General features: G+C 40.1%; 1 protein-coding gene across 5 annotated transcripts in view; it reads left to right on the top strand.

Moving 5' to 3' along the window:
• The first annotated feature begins 8,688 nt into the window (after positions 1–8,688).
• Positions 8,689–22,539, top strand: part of HMGN3 (high mobility group nucleosomal binding domain 3) — a 33,646-nt gene continuing 19,795 nt past the window's right edge. For 3 of the 5 annotated variants that reach the window (XM_081095081.1, XM_081095080.1, XM_081095079.1), the window contains exon 1: positions 8,932–9,122. In XM_081095081.1, coding sequence (XP_080951207.1) covers positions 9,108–9,122 — 15 coding nt within the window. In that variant the 5' untranslated portion in view covers positions 8,932–9,107. Of the gene's footprint in view, positions 9,123–22,539 lie in introns of all 5 variants that reach the window. The other 2 variants (XM_081095082.1, XM_081095083.1) reach the window with 2 other exon arrangements.

Raw genomic sequence — 22,539 nt, 5'->3', positions numbered from 1 at the left:
CCATGGACTGAAGGGTCCCGTGTTCGATTACAGTCAAGGGCATATGCCTCAATTGCAGGCTCATTTCCTAGCCCTGGTCAGGGCTCCTGTGGGAGGCAACCAATCAAAGTGTCTCTTTCACATCGATGTTTCTCTCTCTGTGCCTCTCCCCCTCCCTTCCACTCTCTCTAAAAATCAATGGAAAAATATCCTTGGGTGAGAATTCACAAAAAATAAAAATAAATAGATGTGGCCTCCTCCTAATCTTTACTTTCCAAATCTCATGCTAGTGCATACAACTGGCCAAATCCAAATCATGCCCAGAACCCTAGTTACAGTGAGCTCCAGCATCTGCAGTACAGAGAGAAACACTACAGCAAAGATGGAGTTGAACAAAAAAACAACATGTTCCTCTCTTTCTATGCAGTAATAGGCCACATATAAGGCAGTGCATTCCATAGCAACTGTAATACTTGTATATAATACTTTTTCCCTGCTTATTTTAATTTTAAGAGGCTTACACTAAATGTTCCTAATCAAGTCCTTAGGTATTCAGGAAAAGTTAAAATTTTCCTGATCTTCAGGAGAAACCAAGATGGCGGCATAGGTTAACGCCAGAGATTGCTGCCTCGAACAACCACTTCAAAAAACAACTAAAAGACGGAACAGACATCATCCAGAACCACAGGAAGGCTGGCTGAGTGGAAATTCTACAACTAGGAGGAAAGAGAATATCATACCCAGACTCAGAGGAGGCGCAGTGCTGAAGTGAAATACTAAGGTGCGGAGTGCACGCGGAGCGGGCTGGAGGCGGAGGGCGCGGTTGTTGTTTTCATTCGGGAGGGAGTCTCAGACTCTGAGCTCCAGATCCGGGGAGTCTCTAGGGACCCAGACTCAAACGGGAGAAGCGGGACTGTCTGGCTTCGGTCGGAACTCAAAGGCAGCTTTCTCTCCGAGGTTTGCAGCGGTTGCTGGGACTCTGTGAGGCAGAGCCCCTAGGGACGGAACTGAGAGCAGCCATAACTGCTCGCTCTGGCCCGTCCTGTAGATCCCCGGGGACCCGCCCCGCCTAAGCCCTGTGCAGAGCCATTTGCTGGATAGCCTCAAGCAAACGCTAGATTAGTACCGCCCTAGAGATCCAGCACAGAAGCTCTCCCACTGCAGACACAGCGGACTCTCATAGCCAGTTAGCCTGGAGGTCAAATCACCCCTGGTATTGCCGACAACAATCAAGGCTTAACTACAACAAGACTGCGCACAAAGACCACTAGGGGGTGCACCAAGAAAGCATAAAAAATGCGGAGACAAAGAAACAGGGCAAAACTGTCAATGGAGGATATTGAGTTCAGAACCACACTTTTAAGGTCTCTTAAGAACAGTCTAGAAGCCGCCGATAAATGTAGTGAGATCCTCAAGAAATCTAATGAGACCCTCGATGTTATGATAAAGAACCAACTAGAAATTAAGCATACACGGACTGAAATAACGAATACTATACAGACTCCCAACAGAAGACCAGAGGAGCGCAAGAATCAAGTCAAAGATTTGAAATGCGAAGAAGCAAAAAACACCCAACCAGAAAAGCAAAATGAAAAAAGAATCCGAAAATACAAAGATAGTGTAAGGAGCCTCTGGGACAGCTTCAAGCGTACCAACATCAGAATTATAGGGGTGCCAGAAAATGAGAGAGAGCAAGATATTGAAAACCTATTTGAAGAAATAATGACAGAAAACTTCCCCCACCTGGTGAAAGAAATAGACTTACAGGTCCAGGAAGCGCAGAGAACCCCAAACAAAAGGAATCCAAAGAGGACCACACCAAGACACATCATTAAAATGCCAAGAGCAAAAGACAAAGAGAGAATCTTAAAAGCAGCAAGAGAAAGAAACTCAGTTACCTACAAGGGAATACCCATACGACTGTCAGCTGATTTCTCAACAGATACTTTGCAGGCCAGAAGGGAATGGCAAGAAATATTCAAAGTGATGAATACCAAGAACCTACAACCAAGATTACTTTATCCAGCAAAGCTATCATTCAGAACTGAAGGTCAGATAAAGAGCTTCACAGATAAGGAAAAGCTAAAGGAGTTCATCACCACCAAACCAGTATTATATGAAATGCTGAAAGGTATCCTTTAAGAAGAGGAAGAAGAAGAAAAAGGTAAAGATACAAATTATGAACAACAAACATGCATCTATCAACAAGTGAATCTAAGAATCAAGTGAATAAATAATCCGATGAACAGAATGAACTGGTGATTATAATAGAATCAGGGACATAGAAAGGGAATGGACTGACTATTCTTGGGGGGAAGGGGTGTGGGAGATGTGGAAAGAGACTGGACAAAAATCGTGCACCTATGGATGAGGACAGTGGATGGGGAGTGAGGGCGGAGGGTGGGGCGGGAACTGGGAGGAAGGGAGTTATGGGGGGAAAAAAGAGGAACAAATGTAATAATCTGAACAATAAAGATTTAATTTAAAAAAAAATTTTCCTGTGTTCTCTTTTATAATTCATGGGGAAATATAAAACACTTCCTTCAAACAAAATATGTTAAGCACTATGCTTCAGGCATATGCGCAATCCCATAGTTTGTCACCATCCATTTTCACACCAATTCTATGAGGTAGTGTGTCCGTTAAGGGTGGCGTTCAGCTGCATGTCACAGACACCACCTACAGTGCTCTTGATCATGCATGGTGTTCATTTTTCATATGTAATAAGCAGTCTGGAGCTGGGCAATCCAGGGCCAGTACAGGGACTGAGACGCCTGTTTTTCTGCTCTTTCCCCTAAACTTGTAGCCCCCATCCTCATAGGCATAACTTAGCTGTTCTACTTCCAGACATTATTATCAACTTCCAGGATGGAAGAAGGGGAAGAACAAAGGCAGAAGGCAGCTTCGGGGCTGGGTCTGCCTCTTTTATAGGTGGTGCTTATTCTAGCTACCATGTGACTTCTACACACAACTCATTCGCCAGAACAGCGTCACATAGAACCTCTCTCTGCTTGAGGAGCTGGGGAACTAAAGTTTGTGCTTTGTTTTTGGCCAGGACTATTGCCAGAATCAGAATTCTGTTGGTGAGGAAGAAAGCTAGTGTGAACACTGACAGGTAACTAGCAGTGTCTGCCTCAGATCAACATCATTACCTTCATTTTACAACAAGGAAACAGGGTTCAAAAAAGTTAATTTGATCAGAGCACAATGACTTGGGATTTGAATTCAAGCCTTATGACTACAAATCCAGGGCTTTTTGATAAGCATTTATTTAAAAAAATAATTTAAACTTATTTTTGTTTACATATAAAGAAGCAAATCAGATTATTCAGGGGAAAAAAAACCTATTTACTAAAGATTCTAAAGAGCAGAAGTAGGAATCGAAACGAGAAAGGTGGACAGGATGAGATTTTCTGTGGGAATAGCATGATCCCATGCTTAAAAAACCACAATAACAAAAACCCCACTGTGCTTAAAAGCAGACTTAAAGATTATGGCGCATTTTCAGGCTAGTTTTCCAGCACTGAGTAAATATGTATTGCCTTGTGACTAGAATTCAGTACAGCCTGGCAAAACTCACTTTATTGCCTGCATTAACTCCTGCCTGGTGCTTGAGATTTGTAATAGTTATTAACTAAGCTAAGCCAAAAATTATCTCTAACTGTTATATGGTATTTTCCAGAATGATTTGTCTGATTCTCATTTCCCCAAACCTGGATTTTTCTGTCCTCTTTTGGCTTTTATTGAGAAAAGGAAATAGTCCTCTCTGCCCTGAAAGGCAGGCCCGCTGTGAATAATGCAGGACGAGGGTGCTGGATGTTACTTAAGGCTCTCAAGAATTCTGAGGTTTGAAGAAAATGCAAAAGAATCAGAAATGGGGCCCTAACTGGTTTGGCTCAGTGGATAGAGCATCGGCCTGCGGACTAAAGGGTCCCAGGTTCGATTCCAGTCAAGGGCATGTACCTTGGTTGCAGGCACATCCTCAGTGGGAGATGTGCAGGAGGTAGCTAATCGATGTCTCTCATCGATGTTTCTAACTCTCTATCCCTCTTCCTTCCTCTCTGTAAAAAATCAATAAAAATATATTTTTTTAAAAAAAAAGAATCAGAAATGGGGAGCCAAGTTCCCTAGCTTAGAGGACAGGGTGTGGTCCTTGAGAGAGGGTGCTGGCAATGGCAGCTACCTACAGGAGTGTATTACTCAGTCTGAGAACTCCGTAGCAACACCTAACTGGTCGTCGGTACCTTTCAGCTTGTGGCTTTCCCCCTAATGGGGTGAGATGTCCTTGCCTTACTATATCCTCACCTTGAACCTAGAGAAGACCCTGCCTTCACTTCTGCCTCCTTAAACATGGCTGCTTTTGGCACCGGACTTGCTAACAATCTGGCAGAAAGGGGTGGGTGACCGAATATAGCCCAATCCCTGGTTCTATCTACAGAGCATGGCTAATTCGTCCCCAAATAGTTACTGGTATTTGGGAGCTACAGAAAGCAAATTAATTACACTCCTGTGACTTTAAACATCAGCAACAAGGAGACATAAATAACACAGGGATTGAACCTGAAAAGGACTGGGGGTGGGAACCTGCGTAAAACATGCATGAGATAAAGAATCCGCACACAGATGAAATCTGATTGAAAGCTGGGAAAAAACAAAAACCGGGTTCCTGTTGGAAGATCACAGGACTCCCCGGTCCCCCTTGCTATTAATGCAATTACAAGGTTTGCTTGTACAATCATTGAAATAATAAAGCCTTGAGAGGGTGTGGCTTGTGGGGGTTTGTGCAGGTTAGGTTCCATTGAGGATGCAGGGCCAGCGAATGCAATCTTGTCAGGGGCTCCAGAAGCCTCCTGCAGGGCTGCCTGGGAAGATGGGAAGGGGTGCTATTCTAGGGATCTGAAGTGTGCAGTTTTTAATCACCCTTCAGGGTCCTTGCAAGTTGAGAAGAGGAAGAAGAATGTGAAGGAAGCAGGTAGTGCCAAGCAAAACTGGAATTAAGACGAGATAAAGCACAAGCACAAAGTGAGGTCTGTGGGAGTTCCACCCACAGAACTATGCTTCTGCTTTGAAAGTGTGCTAAGAAATCAAGAGGCTTTCACAGATATACATCATTAGAATTGAAGAACCAGCATTCAGCAAATATTTGTTGAGAGCTAAGGCCTAGTCCAGAATTCTCAAATTCTAGTATAAAAATACCTGCATGTTTGAAATGCAGATTCCTAGGTCCAGCCATAAAGACTCTGAATTATTATCAGGCAGCTCCTGTGACTTTGGATGGGTGGCTCTTAGACTGTCCTAATGACTTTGTAAAAACAAAATGTGGATTCTTCAAAAGTTAGCATCCAATCAGAGACTTGACAAATAAAAATAAAATGGAATATTCTTTTGCCACCTTTTGTTTGTTGCTTTTGCTGTCGTTTTGTTACACTCCTAATCTTATTCACCTCTGGCCTGTTTACTGGAGAGTAACATAACCCAGAATCACACACCTGTCAGAGCAACAGTATATAGATTCTAAATCTGACTTCTCCAGTAATTTGTCATTACTTAGAGCAAAATCCTACTAGTAAGTGAGCCTCCTTGAAAGAGAGAAGGAGGGACAAATCAAGAGGGAGGTGATTTGCAAGTGATCATTTCCTTTCAAAATTTCCTTTCAAGATTTGAAGATTAAGGACCTTTCTTCTGAGGAACATATTAATGGAGCCCCACGGATTCAGAAGATTCATTAGGGCTATGCAGTAGCTTTAAAGTTTGTCCACGAACCCATCCTAAAAGTACATTTCAAGTCACAACCTATAAAATACACAACAAACACGCTACGTACGTATATGTATTTGTGTGTAGTGTATGTTTATGTGGGAATGTATGGACAAATGGAAACATTTTATAAGACACTACTCACCATGTGAAATGCATTCTGATTCTTTCTATGCTCTGCCTTTTCTTCTCTCTCTCTCTTGTTTCTTTCTCTCCCCCACCTTCCTTAATGATAGTCAGGACAACATGAATGATTTTGTCCTGCTGTTTGAAAACTGCTGAGGTAGGTGTAGGATTCTAGCCTCTTGGAGTAGAAAAGAAGGGAGAGGAGTTGGAATTGGAAAAGAAGCTTGCTCACGAATTTGTCCTTCTTTCTTCCTCAGGCAGTAACTCCCTTCGTCCATCCATTGTCTATCTTGGCTTAGATAGTATCCACATCCTGTAGAGAAGACTTCAGTCTTAGAGTTGATGTATCAAAGCAGGAAAAATGCTCAGGGGAATATACTGATAAGAAAAGGAGTCTTTACTTCCTACCGGGTTGGCCTCCCCGCTGTCTTGCATGTGGCAGTCTCATTTTTCTTTTATTGCCTAACCTGTAATTCTAGTTACTCACCGAACCATTCTCTTTGCCTATTCCTCTTCCCTTCAGGGCTGCCAGAGAGGTCGGCACTTCTTTTCCTAGACCTTGAAGGCTACTGAAGGTACAGGGAGAACCCTCCATTCCTTAGTGTCCAGCTCAGGCAGGTGCAATCCACTTCAAAGGAAAGAGAATCGATGTTCTTATTTATTTTCAGCTAAAGTTCTTATTTCCATCATGTGTAAATGAACTAAGAGACTCAAATGACCCAAGATTCCCACAATCAACTTCCTTTATCCAGGTAGCAAGCTTCATTTTCACTGCAGCCACTTTACTATGTGTACTAAAAGCATTCACACTTTTCTCTGCTCTTGATTGTGTTTAGTCTTGAAAAATAAACAAGCCAATTTCATGAGTCATTTTTCATCACAGGAGGAAAAAACTCACCCTAGCCCCATCTTTGTTGTGACACCTTTTTATCTCCATAAAGTAAAACAAAAATCTCTGACTGATTGGTTGGGTGTTGTACTGTGCACCAAAAGGTTGCCAGTTAGGGCATATGTTGGGTTGGTGGCTCATCTCGGGTAGAGGGCAGCTGATAGATGTTCCCTTCTCACATTGATGTTTCTCTCTCTCCCTCTCCCTTTCTCACTAAACATCAATAAAAATAACTAAAGAAAAATAACAATTCAACCCAGATTTCACTTGCTACCAGTTTCCTTCCCATACACATCTTATGAAAACATGTATTCAATGGCTTTTTAAAAACCATCAAGCACTTTGAAAATTAATTCTCTTCTAAGATAACTTCATCATAAATAGGATTTTTACATAAAATTACTAACCTTGAAGTTTTTATCCAGTTTTAGAGCAAAGAACTGGTTTTATCCCAGTTCTTTTGAGTACATTGCCATCCAGTGAAAGCAAAGAATCTATAAGCACTAGTTTGAAAAGGTTCTCATATTGAGGCATTATGAGCATAAAAAATAGCAATGATGGCAATAGGTTGAAATAAATCAAATATATAAAAATCCACAGGTTCCTTGAGATAGTATAAAAAAAGAAAGTCATTGACCACTTCTGGAGTTTGCTAGGATACCAATTATTCTGAAATTAACAAAGAAAAAAATCAAGCATTAAAATTACTTTATGATGTTGTTTTATACATATTTACAGCCTCTGTGTGACCAAAGTGGATTTGGTCATATTTACAGATAAGGCTTCAATATACTTTCCTGTGATGGAAAATTTTGTCTTCTAATATAATTTTGAAACTAACCTTGCCTAATTTTGCTTTTCCTGTAATTTCACATGAACGAAATTATTAGTATAGTCTTCTGTATTTGACTTCTTCCAGACAACATTTTGTTTTGACATTTATCCATGTAGGAAATTTTGTTCCTCTTTAGTGCTGAGTAGTCTTTCATCATATGTGTTTACCACACTTTGTTTACCCATTCAGTAGTGCTTTTCCTATAGCTGTTGAAATGATCATGCTGGCTTTTTCCTTTATCCTATTAATATGGTGAATTACATTAGACAATTTTCAGATGTTAAACCAACTTTGCATTCCCAGGATAAACCTCCCTGGTCAAGATGTAGTATCCTTTTAAATGTTGGGTTTGATATACTAAAGTTTTTGTTCAAGATTTTTATGTCTGTGTTTATAAAGGATATTGGTCTTAGCTCTCTTTTCTTTTTAAGAAAGAAATGGCCATGCAGTGGCTTTTGGTATCAGGGTAAAACTGATCTCATAAAATAAATTTGGAAGTGTTTTTGTAATGCCCATTTAATGCCTAGCAGATCTTTGAGATCAAACATCAAACTATGCATATTTAAATCATGTATATGAAAATATATGCTTCAAATATAAAAGAATCTGTTATGACCTTGTTCATTCTTTTTTAAATTTCCATTACCAATATATCCTATTCATTTTCAAGCCTAGTTTGAAATAGCCTGGATTAGTGAGTGATTTATCATCACAGATTTTTTTTAATTGTTGACAGTATTTCAGATGTCCCCCATTTTCTCCCACCTTGTCCCCTTCCACCCAACCCCTGCCCCTTCCCAGGCCTTCACCACACTACTGTCTGTGCCCATGGGCTATGCATATATGTTCTTGTAATCACAGATTTTAGGAAATAAGAGCTCAACAATTTTAGGGGTTAATGCCACTAGATATCTAGAGGCGAAAACCAAGACCCTTAGAGATTGCCAGACTTCCAGAACAGAGCACCTTCCCACACTTAGAGGTCTCCATCATATAACATTCCTTACAAGCCTTTATGAGTCGTAAACGTATAATGTGTCTGCTGTGTATATACTTACATTAAAAACTTAACGTGTCCATCCTTAATATTTTTCCTCCCTAGGAAGGTCCGCCCACACTGGCACAATCCAAAGAGGGGGCAGCAAAACAATGAAACTCCAGGATCCTGTGGCTTGGGGTTTACTAGTAGAACTGGGCATGCTCAGTCGCCAGGCAGATTTTTTTCCCGTGAATTGGAAACTACAACAGCTCCTACTGAGCGCGCAGAGGTGGGCGTGCCCTCGTGGAATTTAGAACGTTGTCGCAGCCAATGGGGCCTCGCGGCCAGCTGCCGGCGCTTCTCATTGGAGGAGCCGGGAGGCCAGCGAGTAGAGGGCCCCCTGAGGGAGCAGCGGAGGTGCAGGTCGGAGAGGCCGTGCCCCGCGCGTGAGCAGCAGCAGCGGCGGCGGCGGCAACATCCAGCGGCGGCGCCAGCAGTTCCAGCCCGTGACTTTACTTTTTAGCTGCACGAACATAGTCATTATGCCGAAGAGAAAGGTAAGTCTTACCAAAAAAAAAAAAAAAAAAAAGATTTCAAAGGCCTTCAAATTGTGCTTCCAGCAAACCTTGTCATTGCCATGGCTTGCGCGGAATGCGCCCGGTACTAGTCGGCGATTGCGAATCTCTTCGCTCCCTACGCGTGTTTTCAGATGCTTGCTGTGGACATTGCGCTCCCTCCGCCCGTCCCCATCCGTCTCGGAATGTTACTTTCTGTCCGGCGACACGGTTTCCCCTCTTTTTGAACTCATTCTCTGCGGAATGGTTTCCGTCTCCTGCAAGAAGCAGACGCGGTTTACCTTCCCCTTTCCAGGAGGGGAGTCTCCTCTGCAAACTGCCCGGTGGTAGCTCGTGTGGCGGAAAAGCGGCGGGAGGGGGGAACGAGGACGCGCACGAGGAGATGGGAAAAGATAAGTCGGGCAGATGTTGGGGCTCTTCCCAAGGGGGCCGTGCCCGCGGCGGGTGCGCCGCCAGGGCTCCGGCGGCTCCGGCAGAGGGAAAGCCATGTTTAAAATAGCGCTCACCCCCCTGCTCGCTCCGCGGCAGACCCGTATGTACCAACTCCGGTGTCAATCAGGGCCGGGGACGCCGAGGCGGGGCCGCCGTTCGCGGAGAGCGCGGCGGAGTTGGCGCCGTGCACACGGGCGGCGCCTGGCGCCGGGTCACCCACCGTGGCCGCCAAGGGCAGAGGCCACCCGGTCCGCCCCGCGACCCAAACCCACCGTCGGGGAAGGCGGGGTCCGCCCTCTCCGGCCCCCCTCCCTGCGCAGAGGAAACTGGGGTCACCCTAGTCTCTCTTCATCTGCTGCTTGCGGACTATTATGTCCCCTTCCGCGCGGGCACCGGACACCAAGTATCTCGCGCGCGGACGTCTCTTTCTCTCGGAGTCCGCGCTGCGACTTGTCATTGTCCTGGGGAGGGATGGGAAGGCGTCCCTCCGCCCGGAGAAAACAGGTGTGCGGCGGCTTGGCGCCCTCCCCCTGCCTGCGCCCATGTTCCCGCCAGTGGCCGCCAGTGAGGGGACTACCTTTGAAGCATAATTACAAATAATATCCTGTTTGATCCGTTGAAGACTGTGGACTGATTTGTGTGTTTAAGTGAATGCATTCCTTAAAAATATTGAAGTTAAAAAAAATACAGCAGCTTTTGCATTATCTGTCATTATTGAAAATTTGATGAAAACTTGTCTCTACTCCTTTTTTAAAAAACATTAATTAAACCAGTTTTTTTAAAAAATAATCTTATTTTGCACATACTGTGTGCCTCTTACTGTGAGAATATTTGACTTGCATTATCTATCTCATTTAATCCTCAAACACCTTGAGGGGTGTTATCACCGTTGTACTGGGGATTAGAAACTTGAAGTACCCACTGTCTCACCAACCAATAGCTAGTACCAAAGATTTAATTAGATTCGTAGGTCCAAATTTCTTACCTTCAGACATTATTTACTCATTCTCTTCATTTAGTCTAGAGGAATTTAGGAAATCCAAGATACTTCAAGCCTAAGAAGATGGGTGGCTTGTTGAGAGTGCCAATACTTGAGATTCATTATTTGAACTTAATTTTTATGGAAGTATTTTTTTCCAGCCCTGTTGTATTAAAAATAAGGATATTAAAGTGATTCACCATTTTCAGCATTTTATCTGAGCTTTAATGACAATGCTTGGAATTCTAGTAGAGTCAAAGGAACTACTCATCAAGAAATGGGCTACAGGGTTAGTTGGCGCCATTTCCTTTCCTTAGAATTATTAACAAATTTAGATAAACAGTAGGTTAGGTGTTCACAAACCCTTTATGTTTAATGGATCCTGACATGGTAGAATCCTTGTTGTTCAAGAGCCAGAGTTGGTGAAACCATTACTTTTTCTTTCCCTCATTGTCCACCTCTCTTAAGGAAATAGAGGGAAAGGGAAGAAAAACAGTAGAGGAGCTGGCTTTTGATTATTGTTTTATTTCTCTGGAAGGCAGCGAACCCCTTGAAAAAGCTAGCAGGCATTCTGGGACTAGGGACAGACCTCTGTACAGGCACCTGTGTATCATCCCTCAGGACCTCAGAGTGTTCTTCAGAGATGACAAACTTCTCCTTGATTAATAGAAAGGTATTCATTTGCACCTAGAGCTCAAAAACCTGGAGAGGAGCAGCCACAAATTAAACATGGCTACTTGGCCATTCCATCCATCAGTTCAACTTTATAGCTGCCTCATGGAATCCTGGAGTTCACTGGCATTTATATTGGAAGCCATTGTCATTAGGTAAAGCCTGCCTAGATGCAAAGAAAAGAACTGGACATAATCCATCCATAGCTTTTGGAGATCTGTAAAGCTGGAGTAACTGTCAAAACATTTACATACTCAGTGTTGTTGTTTTTACTAAAGGACTGCCTGTTCTACATTATAATAAGTTTTAAAAGTGCCCTCACAACACTTTATGCCATCTTGACCTCTTTTTTAACCTGTTCCCAAAAGTCAAGAAAAATTATTTAATGAGCACATGTTTAGGCTTCTGCAGAATAAGAAGGGGCATAAACCATCTGGAATAAAAGTATAATAAAATTTAACAATAATAAAAAAACATCTGGAGTCCTCGCACGGCTTTAATGCTATGGGGATGCACAGGTTGTTCTCATGGAGCTTATATTTAATTCAATGAGGTGACGGGAGTGGCAGAATCAAAACAATTGAATAATATTAAGCCTATATATATGTTCTAGAATATGTATTATAGATTCTAAAAGCTGTAGGATAGAAAAGGAAAGAAGGTTGAATTTGGGCTGGTCTTGAAAATGTGGGTAGAACTCATATACAAAGAAAAAAACAGTCATTCTCTGTTATCAGGCATTTGAATGCCTCTTCAGATTGTATCTTAACTTGATAAGGCCTTAGTCACACAACTCAAAGCCCATGATATCTATATTAATGTAAAACATTCTTACATTTCTTTTTTTTAAATTAAATATATTTTTATTGATTTCAGAGAGGAAGGGAGAGGGAGAGAGAGAGATAGAAACATCAATGATCAGAGAGAATCATAAACTGGCTGCCTCCTGCACATTCCACACTGGGGATCGAGCCTGCAACCCAGGCATATGCCCTGACTTAACCGGGAATCAAACTGTGACCTCATGGTTCATAGATTGACACTCAACCACTGAGCCACGCCAGCCAGGCCTTACATTTCTTAATCATATATTTATTTTATCTGTATCTTTGCATGTGATGACTACATTAAACCAATTGGCTTTTTATTACTGCTGTAGTATTTTTTTTTAAGTAGTACATCACTCAACAGTGAAGAGTTCTTCAGTTACATTAAATCTCTTTCTGAGTTTGTGAGATTTAAGTAAAATTGACTTTCCCATATATTTATTACCTAATGGGTGGTGGCTCAATGGGTTACTACTCATTAATAGTGAGTGGAATGGCAGGGAAAATGACAATACTCGTGGACTAAGGTGGTGGTGGGATAGTGTGTGACTGAGTTCTAGACTGTTCTGGTCAGATGTCCATGAATGTCTGCAGTGGTCAAGTTATTTGGTTATGATCTGATGTTAAGAGTATCAGCCAGGCAGGCCTGGAGTCCTGGCATGATTAGCAATAGCAAACACATTTTCACATCCTTCTTTTTTTCCCACCAGTTCCTCATTGCTAGAATTATTAGAAACTAGAGGCCCAGTGCATGAAATTCATGCATGGAAGGGAGGGTCCCTCAGCCTGGCCTGTGCCCTATCGCAGTCTGGGATTACTCGGGGGATGTCCGCCTGCCGATTTTCTTCTGACTGTTTTTAATATGTTCTCTGCCTTTGTTTTTTTGTTTTGTTCTGTTTTGTTTTTTGTAGTTTCCCTCTAATATACCCAGGTATTAATTTTTTTTTCTCCTCGCAGTCCTCGCAGTCTGGGACCCCTTTGGGGGATGTAGCAGTGCACCAAGTGGCAGGCGGCCAGGAAGGAGCCTAAACTGGTGCTGGGCACCACGCCCCTCGCGCTCATTCTGGCCCATTGCACCTGCCGCCGACACTTGGTAGTACTGCTGCGGAGTCAGGACGGGCTCCTGCCACCGCAGCTGCGCTCGCCAGCCGTGGGCCCAGCTTCTGGCTGAGTGGCACTCCCCCTATGGGAGCTCACTGACCACCAGGGAGCAGTTCCTGCATTGAGTGCCTGCTCCCTGGTGGTCAGTGAGCATCATAGCAACCAGTCGTTCTGGTTGTTCTGCCGTATTAGTCACTTAGGCTTTTATATATATAGATGTCTAGTGTTTCACATCAGAAATTCTGTCATGAGAAGATTTTCCATGAATTTGGGATGTAAACACTAGTGTTTTTTTATACTTAACACATTGTTTGCGGGTAGTTTTTATCGCACGCGCTAACAGGTGGCGCGGGCCATTTTTGCTAATTTTTTGCGCAAATGGCAACGTTCAGTAAAATTACGATAACTTTAGTTTACGTATTTATACGTTACCCGCATTCTACTGCTAGTCTATAAAAAAACGTATTAATACATGTCCCGTGCTCTACTACACTGGTAGAACGTATAAATACGTAAAACATATAAATACGTTTCCCGCATACAATGTGTTAAATAAAGGGTTAAGGGGATGGGAGGAAGGCTGTCTGCCTCCTGTTTTGAAATATGAAATTAGGTTTGTTTTTGTTTTTCTTAAAATGGAAAGGCGCAGTAGTTCTGGGCTTGGCACAGGGGATGCCTAACTAATAATACTCAAGATTCCTGATTAATCTTTCATAATAATACCACAGGTTATAACACCAGAGACAGATATAAATGAAAATACAGATACATTTGACTATATGAAAAGGAATATTTTGATATGGCAAAAGAAGAATTGTTAAAATTTAAAAACTTATGAAAAACTGGGGGAATTATTTGTACCAGATATCACTGAAAAAAAAGTTTGCTATTTTATTTTATTTTTAATAAAAAAATTTTATTACATTTATTGGAGTGACATTGGTTAATATGATCATACACGTTTCAGGTGTGGGTTTCTATGTTACAAGATCTGTATATTGCACTGTGTGCCACCACCCAAAGTCAAATCTTCTCCCATCACCATATAGTAGGGCCCTTTTATTCCCCATTCCCTTCTCTCTGGCCCCACCACACTGCTTGCTGTTTGTGTTCATGAGTTTTAGTTTTATATCCCACATATGAGTGAAATCATATGGTTCTGAGTTTTTTCTGACTGACTTACTTCATTTAGCAAAATACTCTTGAGGTCCATCCATGTTATGGTAAATGGCAGTATTTCATCCTTTCTTATGACTGAGTAGTATTCCATTGTGTATGTGTACCACATCTTTATCCAGTCCTCTATCACAGGACACTTGTGTTGTTTCCATGTCTTGGCCACCATGACTAATGGTGCAGTGAACATAGGGGTGCATATATCTTTGCAAATACATGTTTTTGAGTTTTTCGAGTATTTACCCAGGAGAGGGATTGATGGGTTGTATGGTAGCTCTAGTCTTTATTTTTTTTAAAATATATTTTATTGATTTTTTACAGAGAGGAAGTGAGAGGGATACGGAGTTAGAAACATCGATGAGAGAATCATTGATCAGCTGCCTCCTGTATGCCCCCTACTGGGGATGTGCCCGCAACCAAGGTACATGCCCTTGACCGGAATCGAACCTGGGACCCTTGAGTCCGCAGGCCAACGCTCTATCCACTGAGCCAAACCAGTCAGGGCATCTATTCTTAATTTTTTGAGGAATCACCAGACTGTTTCCCATGGTGGTTGTACCAGTCTGCATTTCCACCAGCAGTGAATGAAAGTTCCCTTTCCTCCACAACCTCTACAACATTTGTTATTACTTGTCTTGTTGATAATAGCCACTCTAACAGGTGTGAGGTGGTATCTCATTGTAGTTTTGATTTTCATTTCTCTAATTGCTAGTGAGGTTGAACATCTTTTCATATACTGTACATCTGTTGGCTGTTCATATGTCTTCTTGGGAGAGGTGTCTGTTCAGGTTCTCTGCCCATTTTTTTATTGGGTTATTTGTTTGGTGTTGAGTTTTATGAGTTCTTTATATATCTTGGAAATTAATTCTTTGTCAGAGCTACTGTTTGTAAATATCATCTCCCATTTGGTTGGCCGCCTGTTGTCAGTTTCTTTTGCTGTGCAGAGACTTTCTAGTTTGATAGTCTCAAATGTCCTTATGGAAAAGATGTATGTTCTTATAAGAAAATAACAGGCTCAAATAGATGAAAATGTTTAGTTGTACTATAAATCAAAGAAATGTATATTATTAAGAATAATGAGATGCAGTTTTTTAAAAAGATTGAAAGTACCACTGCACATGACTGAGTGATATTGACACTCCATGCAACTCTCAAGCAATGTGTTTGGAGTATAATTTCCTTTTAAAAAAAAAATTTATCCAGCCAGTTGAACATCAAACTATGAACCAAGAGTTTGATTCCTGGTCAGGACACATGCCAGATTGCCTACTTGATCCCCAGTGGAGGCGTGCAGGAGGCAGCCGATCAATGATACTCTTCTCCCTCATCCCCTCATCATTGATGTTTCTATCTCTCCTTCTCCATTCCTCTCTGAAATCAATAAAAAAAATATTTTTAAAGAAACTTTATTGAGCTATGATCTACTTACCATAAAGTTCAGTCATCTTTTCAGAGTATACAGATCAATGATTTTTAATAAATTTATAGAGTTGTATAGCATTACCATAATTCAGTTTTAAACCCTTTCTGTCACTCCAAAAAAAGTCTCTGATGTTGTTTGCAGCCAGTCCTTTTTCCCACCCCAGTCCCAGGCAACCACTAATCCACTCTCCTTAAGTTTGCCTTTTCTGGAAATTTTATATAAAAGGAATCAAACAACATGTAGTCTTTTGTGTCTGGTTTCTTTCATTCAGCATAATGTTTTTTAATTATAACACATATTAGTATTCATTCTTTTTTATTGCCCAATAATACTCCATTGGGTGGATTTACTCCTTTTTGTTTATCTTTTCACAGTTTAATAGACATTTGGATTACTTCTATGTAAGTATTTCATGGACATGTTTTCATTTCTCTAGGGAAGTTTTTAAAAGGTAGAAATGGTGGTAGCATGAAAGTGTCTTTAACCTTTAAGAAACTTCTGCACTATTTTCCAAAGTGATTGTACCATCAGTGCATAAGAGTTCAAGCTTCTCTACATCCTTGCTCATACCTGGTATTGTTAGTATTTTTGCTATAGCCATTCTGATTAATGTAATTTAGATTTCCTATAATAACTAATGATAATGAACATCTTTTCCTGTGCTTACTAGCACAGTGTATATCTTAGGTGAAATGTCTATTCAGATATTTTGCCCATTTTTGAATTGTATTGCTTATGTTACTATTGAGTTGTATGAATTCTTTGTATTTTCTGGATGCAAGTCCTTTATCAGATGTATGATTTATAGATATGTTCTTCCAGTCTGTGTCTTTAAAAAAAAAACAAATCCTGTCTTAATAATATATTTTAAAGAACAGAGTTTTAAATCTTTGCCTAATCGAAGGCCATAGGTATTTTCTTCTAGATTTTTTATCTCATATTTAGGTCTATGATCTATTTTGAGTTAATATTGGATATAGTGTGAGATAAAGGTTTAAATTTTTTTTGACATGTGGATATCCATTTGGCCCAACACCAATTGTTGAAAAGATAATTCTTTCCCACAACTTGCCTAGGTACCTTTGTTGAATATCAATTTATCATGATTGTAAAGGTTTATTTTTGGGCTCTAAGTTGTGTTCCATTCTCTCCATGTCTATTCTTACATTAATACCACATTATCTGGGTTTTATAGTAAGATCTGAAATCTAATAATGTCAATTCTCCACTTTGTTCTTCTTTTTCAAAACTGTTTTGGCTATTACGTCCTTCACATTCCCATATAAATTTTAGGAGCAGCATGTAAATTTCTACAGAAATGCCTGTTGTGATTTTGATGGAAATTTAATTACATTTATAAATTAATTGGAGAGAATTGCCATTTTAGCTATATTGAGTTTCCTGGTCTGAGTATGAAAGGGTCTGACTGATAGTATGCCATCCATAAGTGCTTACTGAATTTGAGTTAATATTGATATGGAGCCTATATTTGAGTAAAGACTCCCAAATGGCAGTCTTTGTTCATTTTGTTTATTTACTAGATGCCCGGTGCATGGATTTGTGCACCTGTGGGGCCCCTGCCCTGCGCCCTCTCTCAGTCCAGGACCCCTCGGGGGGTGTAGCAGTGCACGAGGCAGCAGGTGGCCAGGGAGGAGCCCAAGCCTGAGTCGGGCACCGCTCCTGCTCATCCAGGCCCGCTGTGTCTGCTGCTGCCGCAGCTTGGTAGTGCTGCCACAGAGGCGGCCGCCACAACTGCCCTCGCCAGCCATGATCCCGGCTTCTGGCTGAGTAGCGCTCCCACTGTGGGAACACACTGACCACCGGGGGCAGCTCCTGCATTGAGCATCTGGCCCCTGGTTGTCAGTGCACGTCATAGCGACCGGTCGACCGGTCGTTCAGTCATTCGGTCTTTCAGTCACTTAGGCTTTTGTATACATAGATTCACTCACTCCATGTTAAATATACATTTCTTGAGCATCATCTTTATGCAAGCACTTCAGGAAAGTTATTAATGTTTTTATCAATCCTTTTAAAGTAAATGAATAAATTCCCTATTTTAAGGATCTTTCAGTCTGACAGGGTAGGTTATATACATATGCAAGTATTTATAATTCATGACAAGAAGTGATAATAAGCCACAAGAAAAGCGATGAGCTATGGAGCATTTCAAGGATTGACCAGAATACATGTCCAAAGGGAAAAAAACAAAAACAAAAAACTGTCAAAAGTTGTTTGGTTTAAATCAGGGGTGGGCAAACTTTTTGACTTGAGGGCCACAATGGGTTCTTAAACTGGACCGGAGGGCCGGAACAAAAGCATGGATGGAGTATTTGTGTGAACTAATATAAATTCAAAGTAGACATCATTACATAAAACGGTAAGGTCTTTTTTTTTTAGTTTTATTCATTTCAAACGGGCCGCATCCGGCCCGCGGGCCGTAGTTTGCCCACAGCTGGTTTAAATGGTTGGGGGTTATAGCTTCTTTTTTTTATTCTTAAGAGGAGGAGTGCTAGTTTGTTACTACAGGTCATCTGTCATTGGTCTTTCTATGAAGTATTTCTTTGCTGTTTGAGGAAGTTAAATTCAATGCCTGTTAGTACAGTTGAGATTGGATTGTGAACAGTAGCCATCCTTCTCAGAGATTCAATGACTTCTTGGTCCCTATGCCTTTCTGTTAATGACCTTCTTGTGTTTTAAAGGTGGTTGTCTGGGACCACGTTTCTAAGTTGGCTCACCTTGTTTGATTTATTACCTAATTTTGAATTAACTTTGTAATCCTAATTCCACTTTAGCATGAAGTCTTTGATGGCTCTGATCTTTTTTATTCCCATAGCTCCTAGCATAGGTACTGTAACTGTTTGTTGAATGAGTACATGAATGAATGGTTTTCAATAAGTATAAATGTAATTATACTTAAGTGTAAATTTAATTATTTCATATACTTGTTCGTGAGATTGTCCAATTTGGTCTGGCTTTACAGTTTACTAGATATATGATTTAGGGCAGGTTACTTCTTCCTAAGCTTCTAAGTTCCTAAATCTCTAAGACTCAGTTTCCTCATCTATAAAACCAGAATAGAATTATCTTCTACCTCATTGGGTTGTTGGAGGAATTAAATGACATAGTGAATGCAGAGTTCTTAGCACAGTACCTGGCACATGTAAAATAGTAGAGATATTCGTTATGGGATAATGATATTTTTAATTATTAAGAGAACTACTGTGAAATAATAGGCTTGTAGTAAGCCTCAACCTTCTATTTTGTAGGAGAACAAATGGCACACACAGTGCATAGGGAGTAAGCATCTCACCCTGGATGTCTAATTTACTGCAATTATAGGAGTAAATGTTCAGCAACCAAATAGAAATGTAGTACTTTTGAAAGGACATAAGCTTTAATCTGGTTCATTTTCTTACAGAAAAGAAATGTGTTTAAAAATATCTTCACATAACATTAAAATTCCCTTAGCAAATCAGTTATCATGTGATCCTCTTCTCTTATATTTTCCTCCTAAAACATTGCTTTTGTTTACACCAAAATTAAATGTATTCCACTTTTCTTCAGGGTACAATTTGGAAATGGTGACTGAAATAAATATCATTAAAATGACTGCTTTCATAGTACCTAGTATGTTGAAATATGAGGTTAGTCTCCTGAGTAATTTAAAATTCAGTGTTGAAGATAACAAACCAAATCAAAATGTTGAATTCTTTTTTCACTGGCTGCTTATTTATTGTACATTTCATTTTCTTCTCAGAAAAGTTCAGTCAAATCATGTATTCCTAGTCAGGATTTTTATAGAATCTAATATTCGTATATCTGTGGACATGTCCAGAAACAGCCATTTAAATATGCTCGAAGCAAATGCATATTAAGTCGCCCACAAAGTAAATGATATTCATATTCACAAGTAAAGAATAGAGAAAACAACTTTAAATTTCAAAATTGGTTCTAAAATTTAATATTCGAAGAGAAATGAACATCAGTAATAACATATAAATACATTTTTTACTATTAAAATTTAAATAACTGCCATTTATTGAATGCCTGTATGTACCAGTCCTGAGCTATGGACTTTATATACATTAGGCACCTTAGTTTTAATAAAAAAATATGTGAAGTTATAAAAATATATGTGGGAAGTATTAAGGTATAATTTCATATAACTTCATTTTACTCTCACAACAGTTCTGAGGTTGTCCTCGTCTCACAGATAATGATATGACAGTCACAATAAATAACAGTTAGGTAGCTTTCTATAGCTCAGGCACTGTTCTGAGCACTTTGATTTAATGCACTGAATCCTCCCAGGAAGGTGTGTACTCCTCACACTGCCATTTTGCAGAAGGCCCCTGTGCTGGGGAATGGCCGAGCTGGGATTGTGGGCCTGGCAGCATGGCTCCAGAGCCTGTGCTCTTAACCACTGAGCCCTCGGCCTTTCTCATACACAGTAAGAATATTAGGATTTAGTGAGATTGAGGCATTTCCCCTGGGTCACACAGCTAGGAAGTGATAGAATCAGGAATTCTAACCCAGCCCTCTTTTACTCAGGAATTTTGCTCTTAACCATTCCATAATACTTCTCATAAATATTTATATCCTTTTTTTAATATTTTTAATTGATTTTAGAGAGGAAGGGAGAGGGAGAGATAGAAAAATCAATGATGAGAATCATTGATCAGCTGCCTCCTGCATACCCCCTACTGGGGATCGAACCCAAAACCCAGGCATGTGCCTGGAGTGAAACCCGGGACCTTTCAGTCTGCAGGCGGACACTCTATCCACTGAGCCAAATTGGCTAGGGCAAAAAAATGTTTTAATAGAAAACAACAGTACACCTGTTATCAGACTCTAGTTTTATTCATTATCTTGGAATGTTTTTTTTAATCTACCTGTAAGCCAGAGGATCACCACAACAGACCATGTATAGACAACCTTCATGCCTGTTGCATGGGCAACTCACCACACACCCAAGGGCATCATCAAAGACAGGCAAAGTGCAAACCAGAAAACTCAATCAGGTTGAAACTGCTATTCTCATCCCACCATCTATAGATGCTTTGTACTCAAATCTAAATATTTCTTAATTGACTGCTCTCCAAACTCAGAAATTGAGTTTATAATTTACTCTATTAACCTTTGTTTTTCTTCTGTTTCCATAGAAATTTCTCTTATTCAATTACCTGATTGCTCACATGATTACAGGCTTAATCTAGGTGGAAGCTCACCTGCAACACCAAACATCAATTCTGAGAGAGAAATGAAATGAAATGAAATGAAATGAAATGAAATGAAATGAAATGAAATGAAATAATGAAATGAAATGAAATGAAATGAAATATCCTCATGTTCATCCTGTCCTAAGTAATCATGAGTATATGCAATTGCTAATACGTCATATTGTGCGATGTACATAACAGAAGAAATTGAAACCCAATTACCCATTATTCCCAAAAATGTAAACTGACTTAGAAGTGTAAAACCTGAATCTGATTGTAACCCAATTGATGTATTTAAATCTTGGCTCCTGGGAATCTTTGCTCTGGGAAATTTTTCACTCCTTACCTATTATTCTCCTCATAGTTATCCTATTAACCTCCCTAGCAATTGTATCCTTGCAAGGCTTTTAAATTCCTTTCAGCAGCCACTCAAACATCAAGTGATTTCCAGCAAGATTAGACAACTCAAAGAATTCAATGATTCAACCACACGTGAGATATGAGACCGTATAGAATGCAGGCTTCTGACCTCAGTCAGGTGTTTCCTCCATAAGCTCATCCCATACAAAACCACAACACATGGAAAAAGATAACTCTCATGAAAGAGGCAATTCTTAACAAAGAGTTGTGTAAAATATTTTGAGTTATTTATTTCATATTAACAATATACTCCCATTGTTGAATTATGCCTATTTATGCTAATAAAATTTCACTGAACCTAGTTGAATATGGCTTTTTCTTTACTTTCAATTATCTTTTAAAATGTGAGATATTTTTCCTAAAAGTATCCCTCAGAAAAGAGAGAGCTGCTGTTTATTTCCATTCATCCAAAGTCTTTTAAAGCAAAATTATTACACAGTTACTTTTATCTTAAACAACAAAATATTACTTTGGGAAGACACAAGGCTGATACGACTTCAAAGTACAATTTGGGTTTATAGAAGTTGATGAAATCAATTGATATAAGCAAAGGAGGAAGTAGCAAACATTTAGCATGTATTTGATTATTACTCCTCTGCATATGATCTCTCAATTCCAGTATTGGATTTTTAAAGATTTATTTTAAAAAGCAGTATCGTGAAGGAAGGAGGGGGTAAGAGATCAACCAAAGGACTTGTATACATGCATGCATATAAGTATAACCCATGGGCACAAACAGTAGGGGGTGAGGGCAAATGCTCGGGGGTTGGGAACAACAGGGGAAAGGTCAATGGGGAAAAAAGGAGACATATGTAATACTTTAAACAATAAAGAATTTTTTTTAAAAAAGCAGTATAGTATTGGAAGGTCCCAAAATACACTTTTAGGATGAATGAAAAACAGCCATACTAATGTAAAACAAGGGTACTGATGGCTTTGAATAAAACTTTTAGTGTCTATTTCATGTATTATAGGAATATTTGAATTTAAGGGAACTGTTATTTGAAAAACCTCACAAGATTTCACGGACAATGTAGAGGGAAATTAACATTGCTTTATTCAAGTAGTTGAATTATGTGTTACTTTTAACAGACACGTTTCAGTCTTCTCTGGATTGGTTATTTGGGTTTTTTGTCCTAGAATGGTTGTC

The sequence above is a fragment of the Myotis nattereri genome (genome assembly GCF_964212035.1).
Source record: "Myotis nattereri genome assembly, chromosome: 6".
NCBI lineage: Eukaryota > Metazoa > Chordata > Mammalia > Chiroptera > Vespertilionidae > Myotis > Myotis nattereri.
This window is presented reverse-complemented; position numbering and strand designations above follow the sequence as displayed.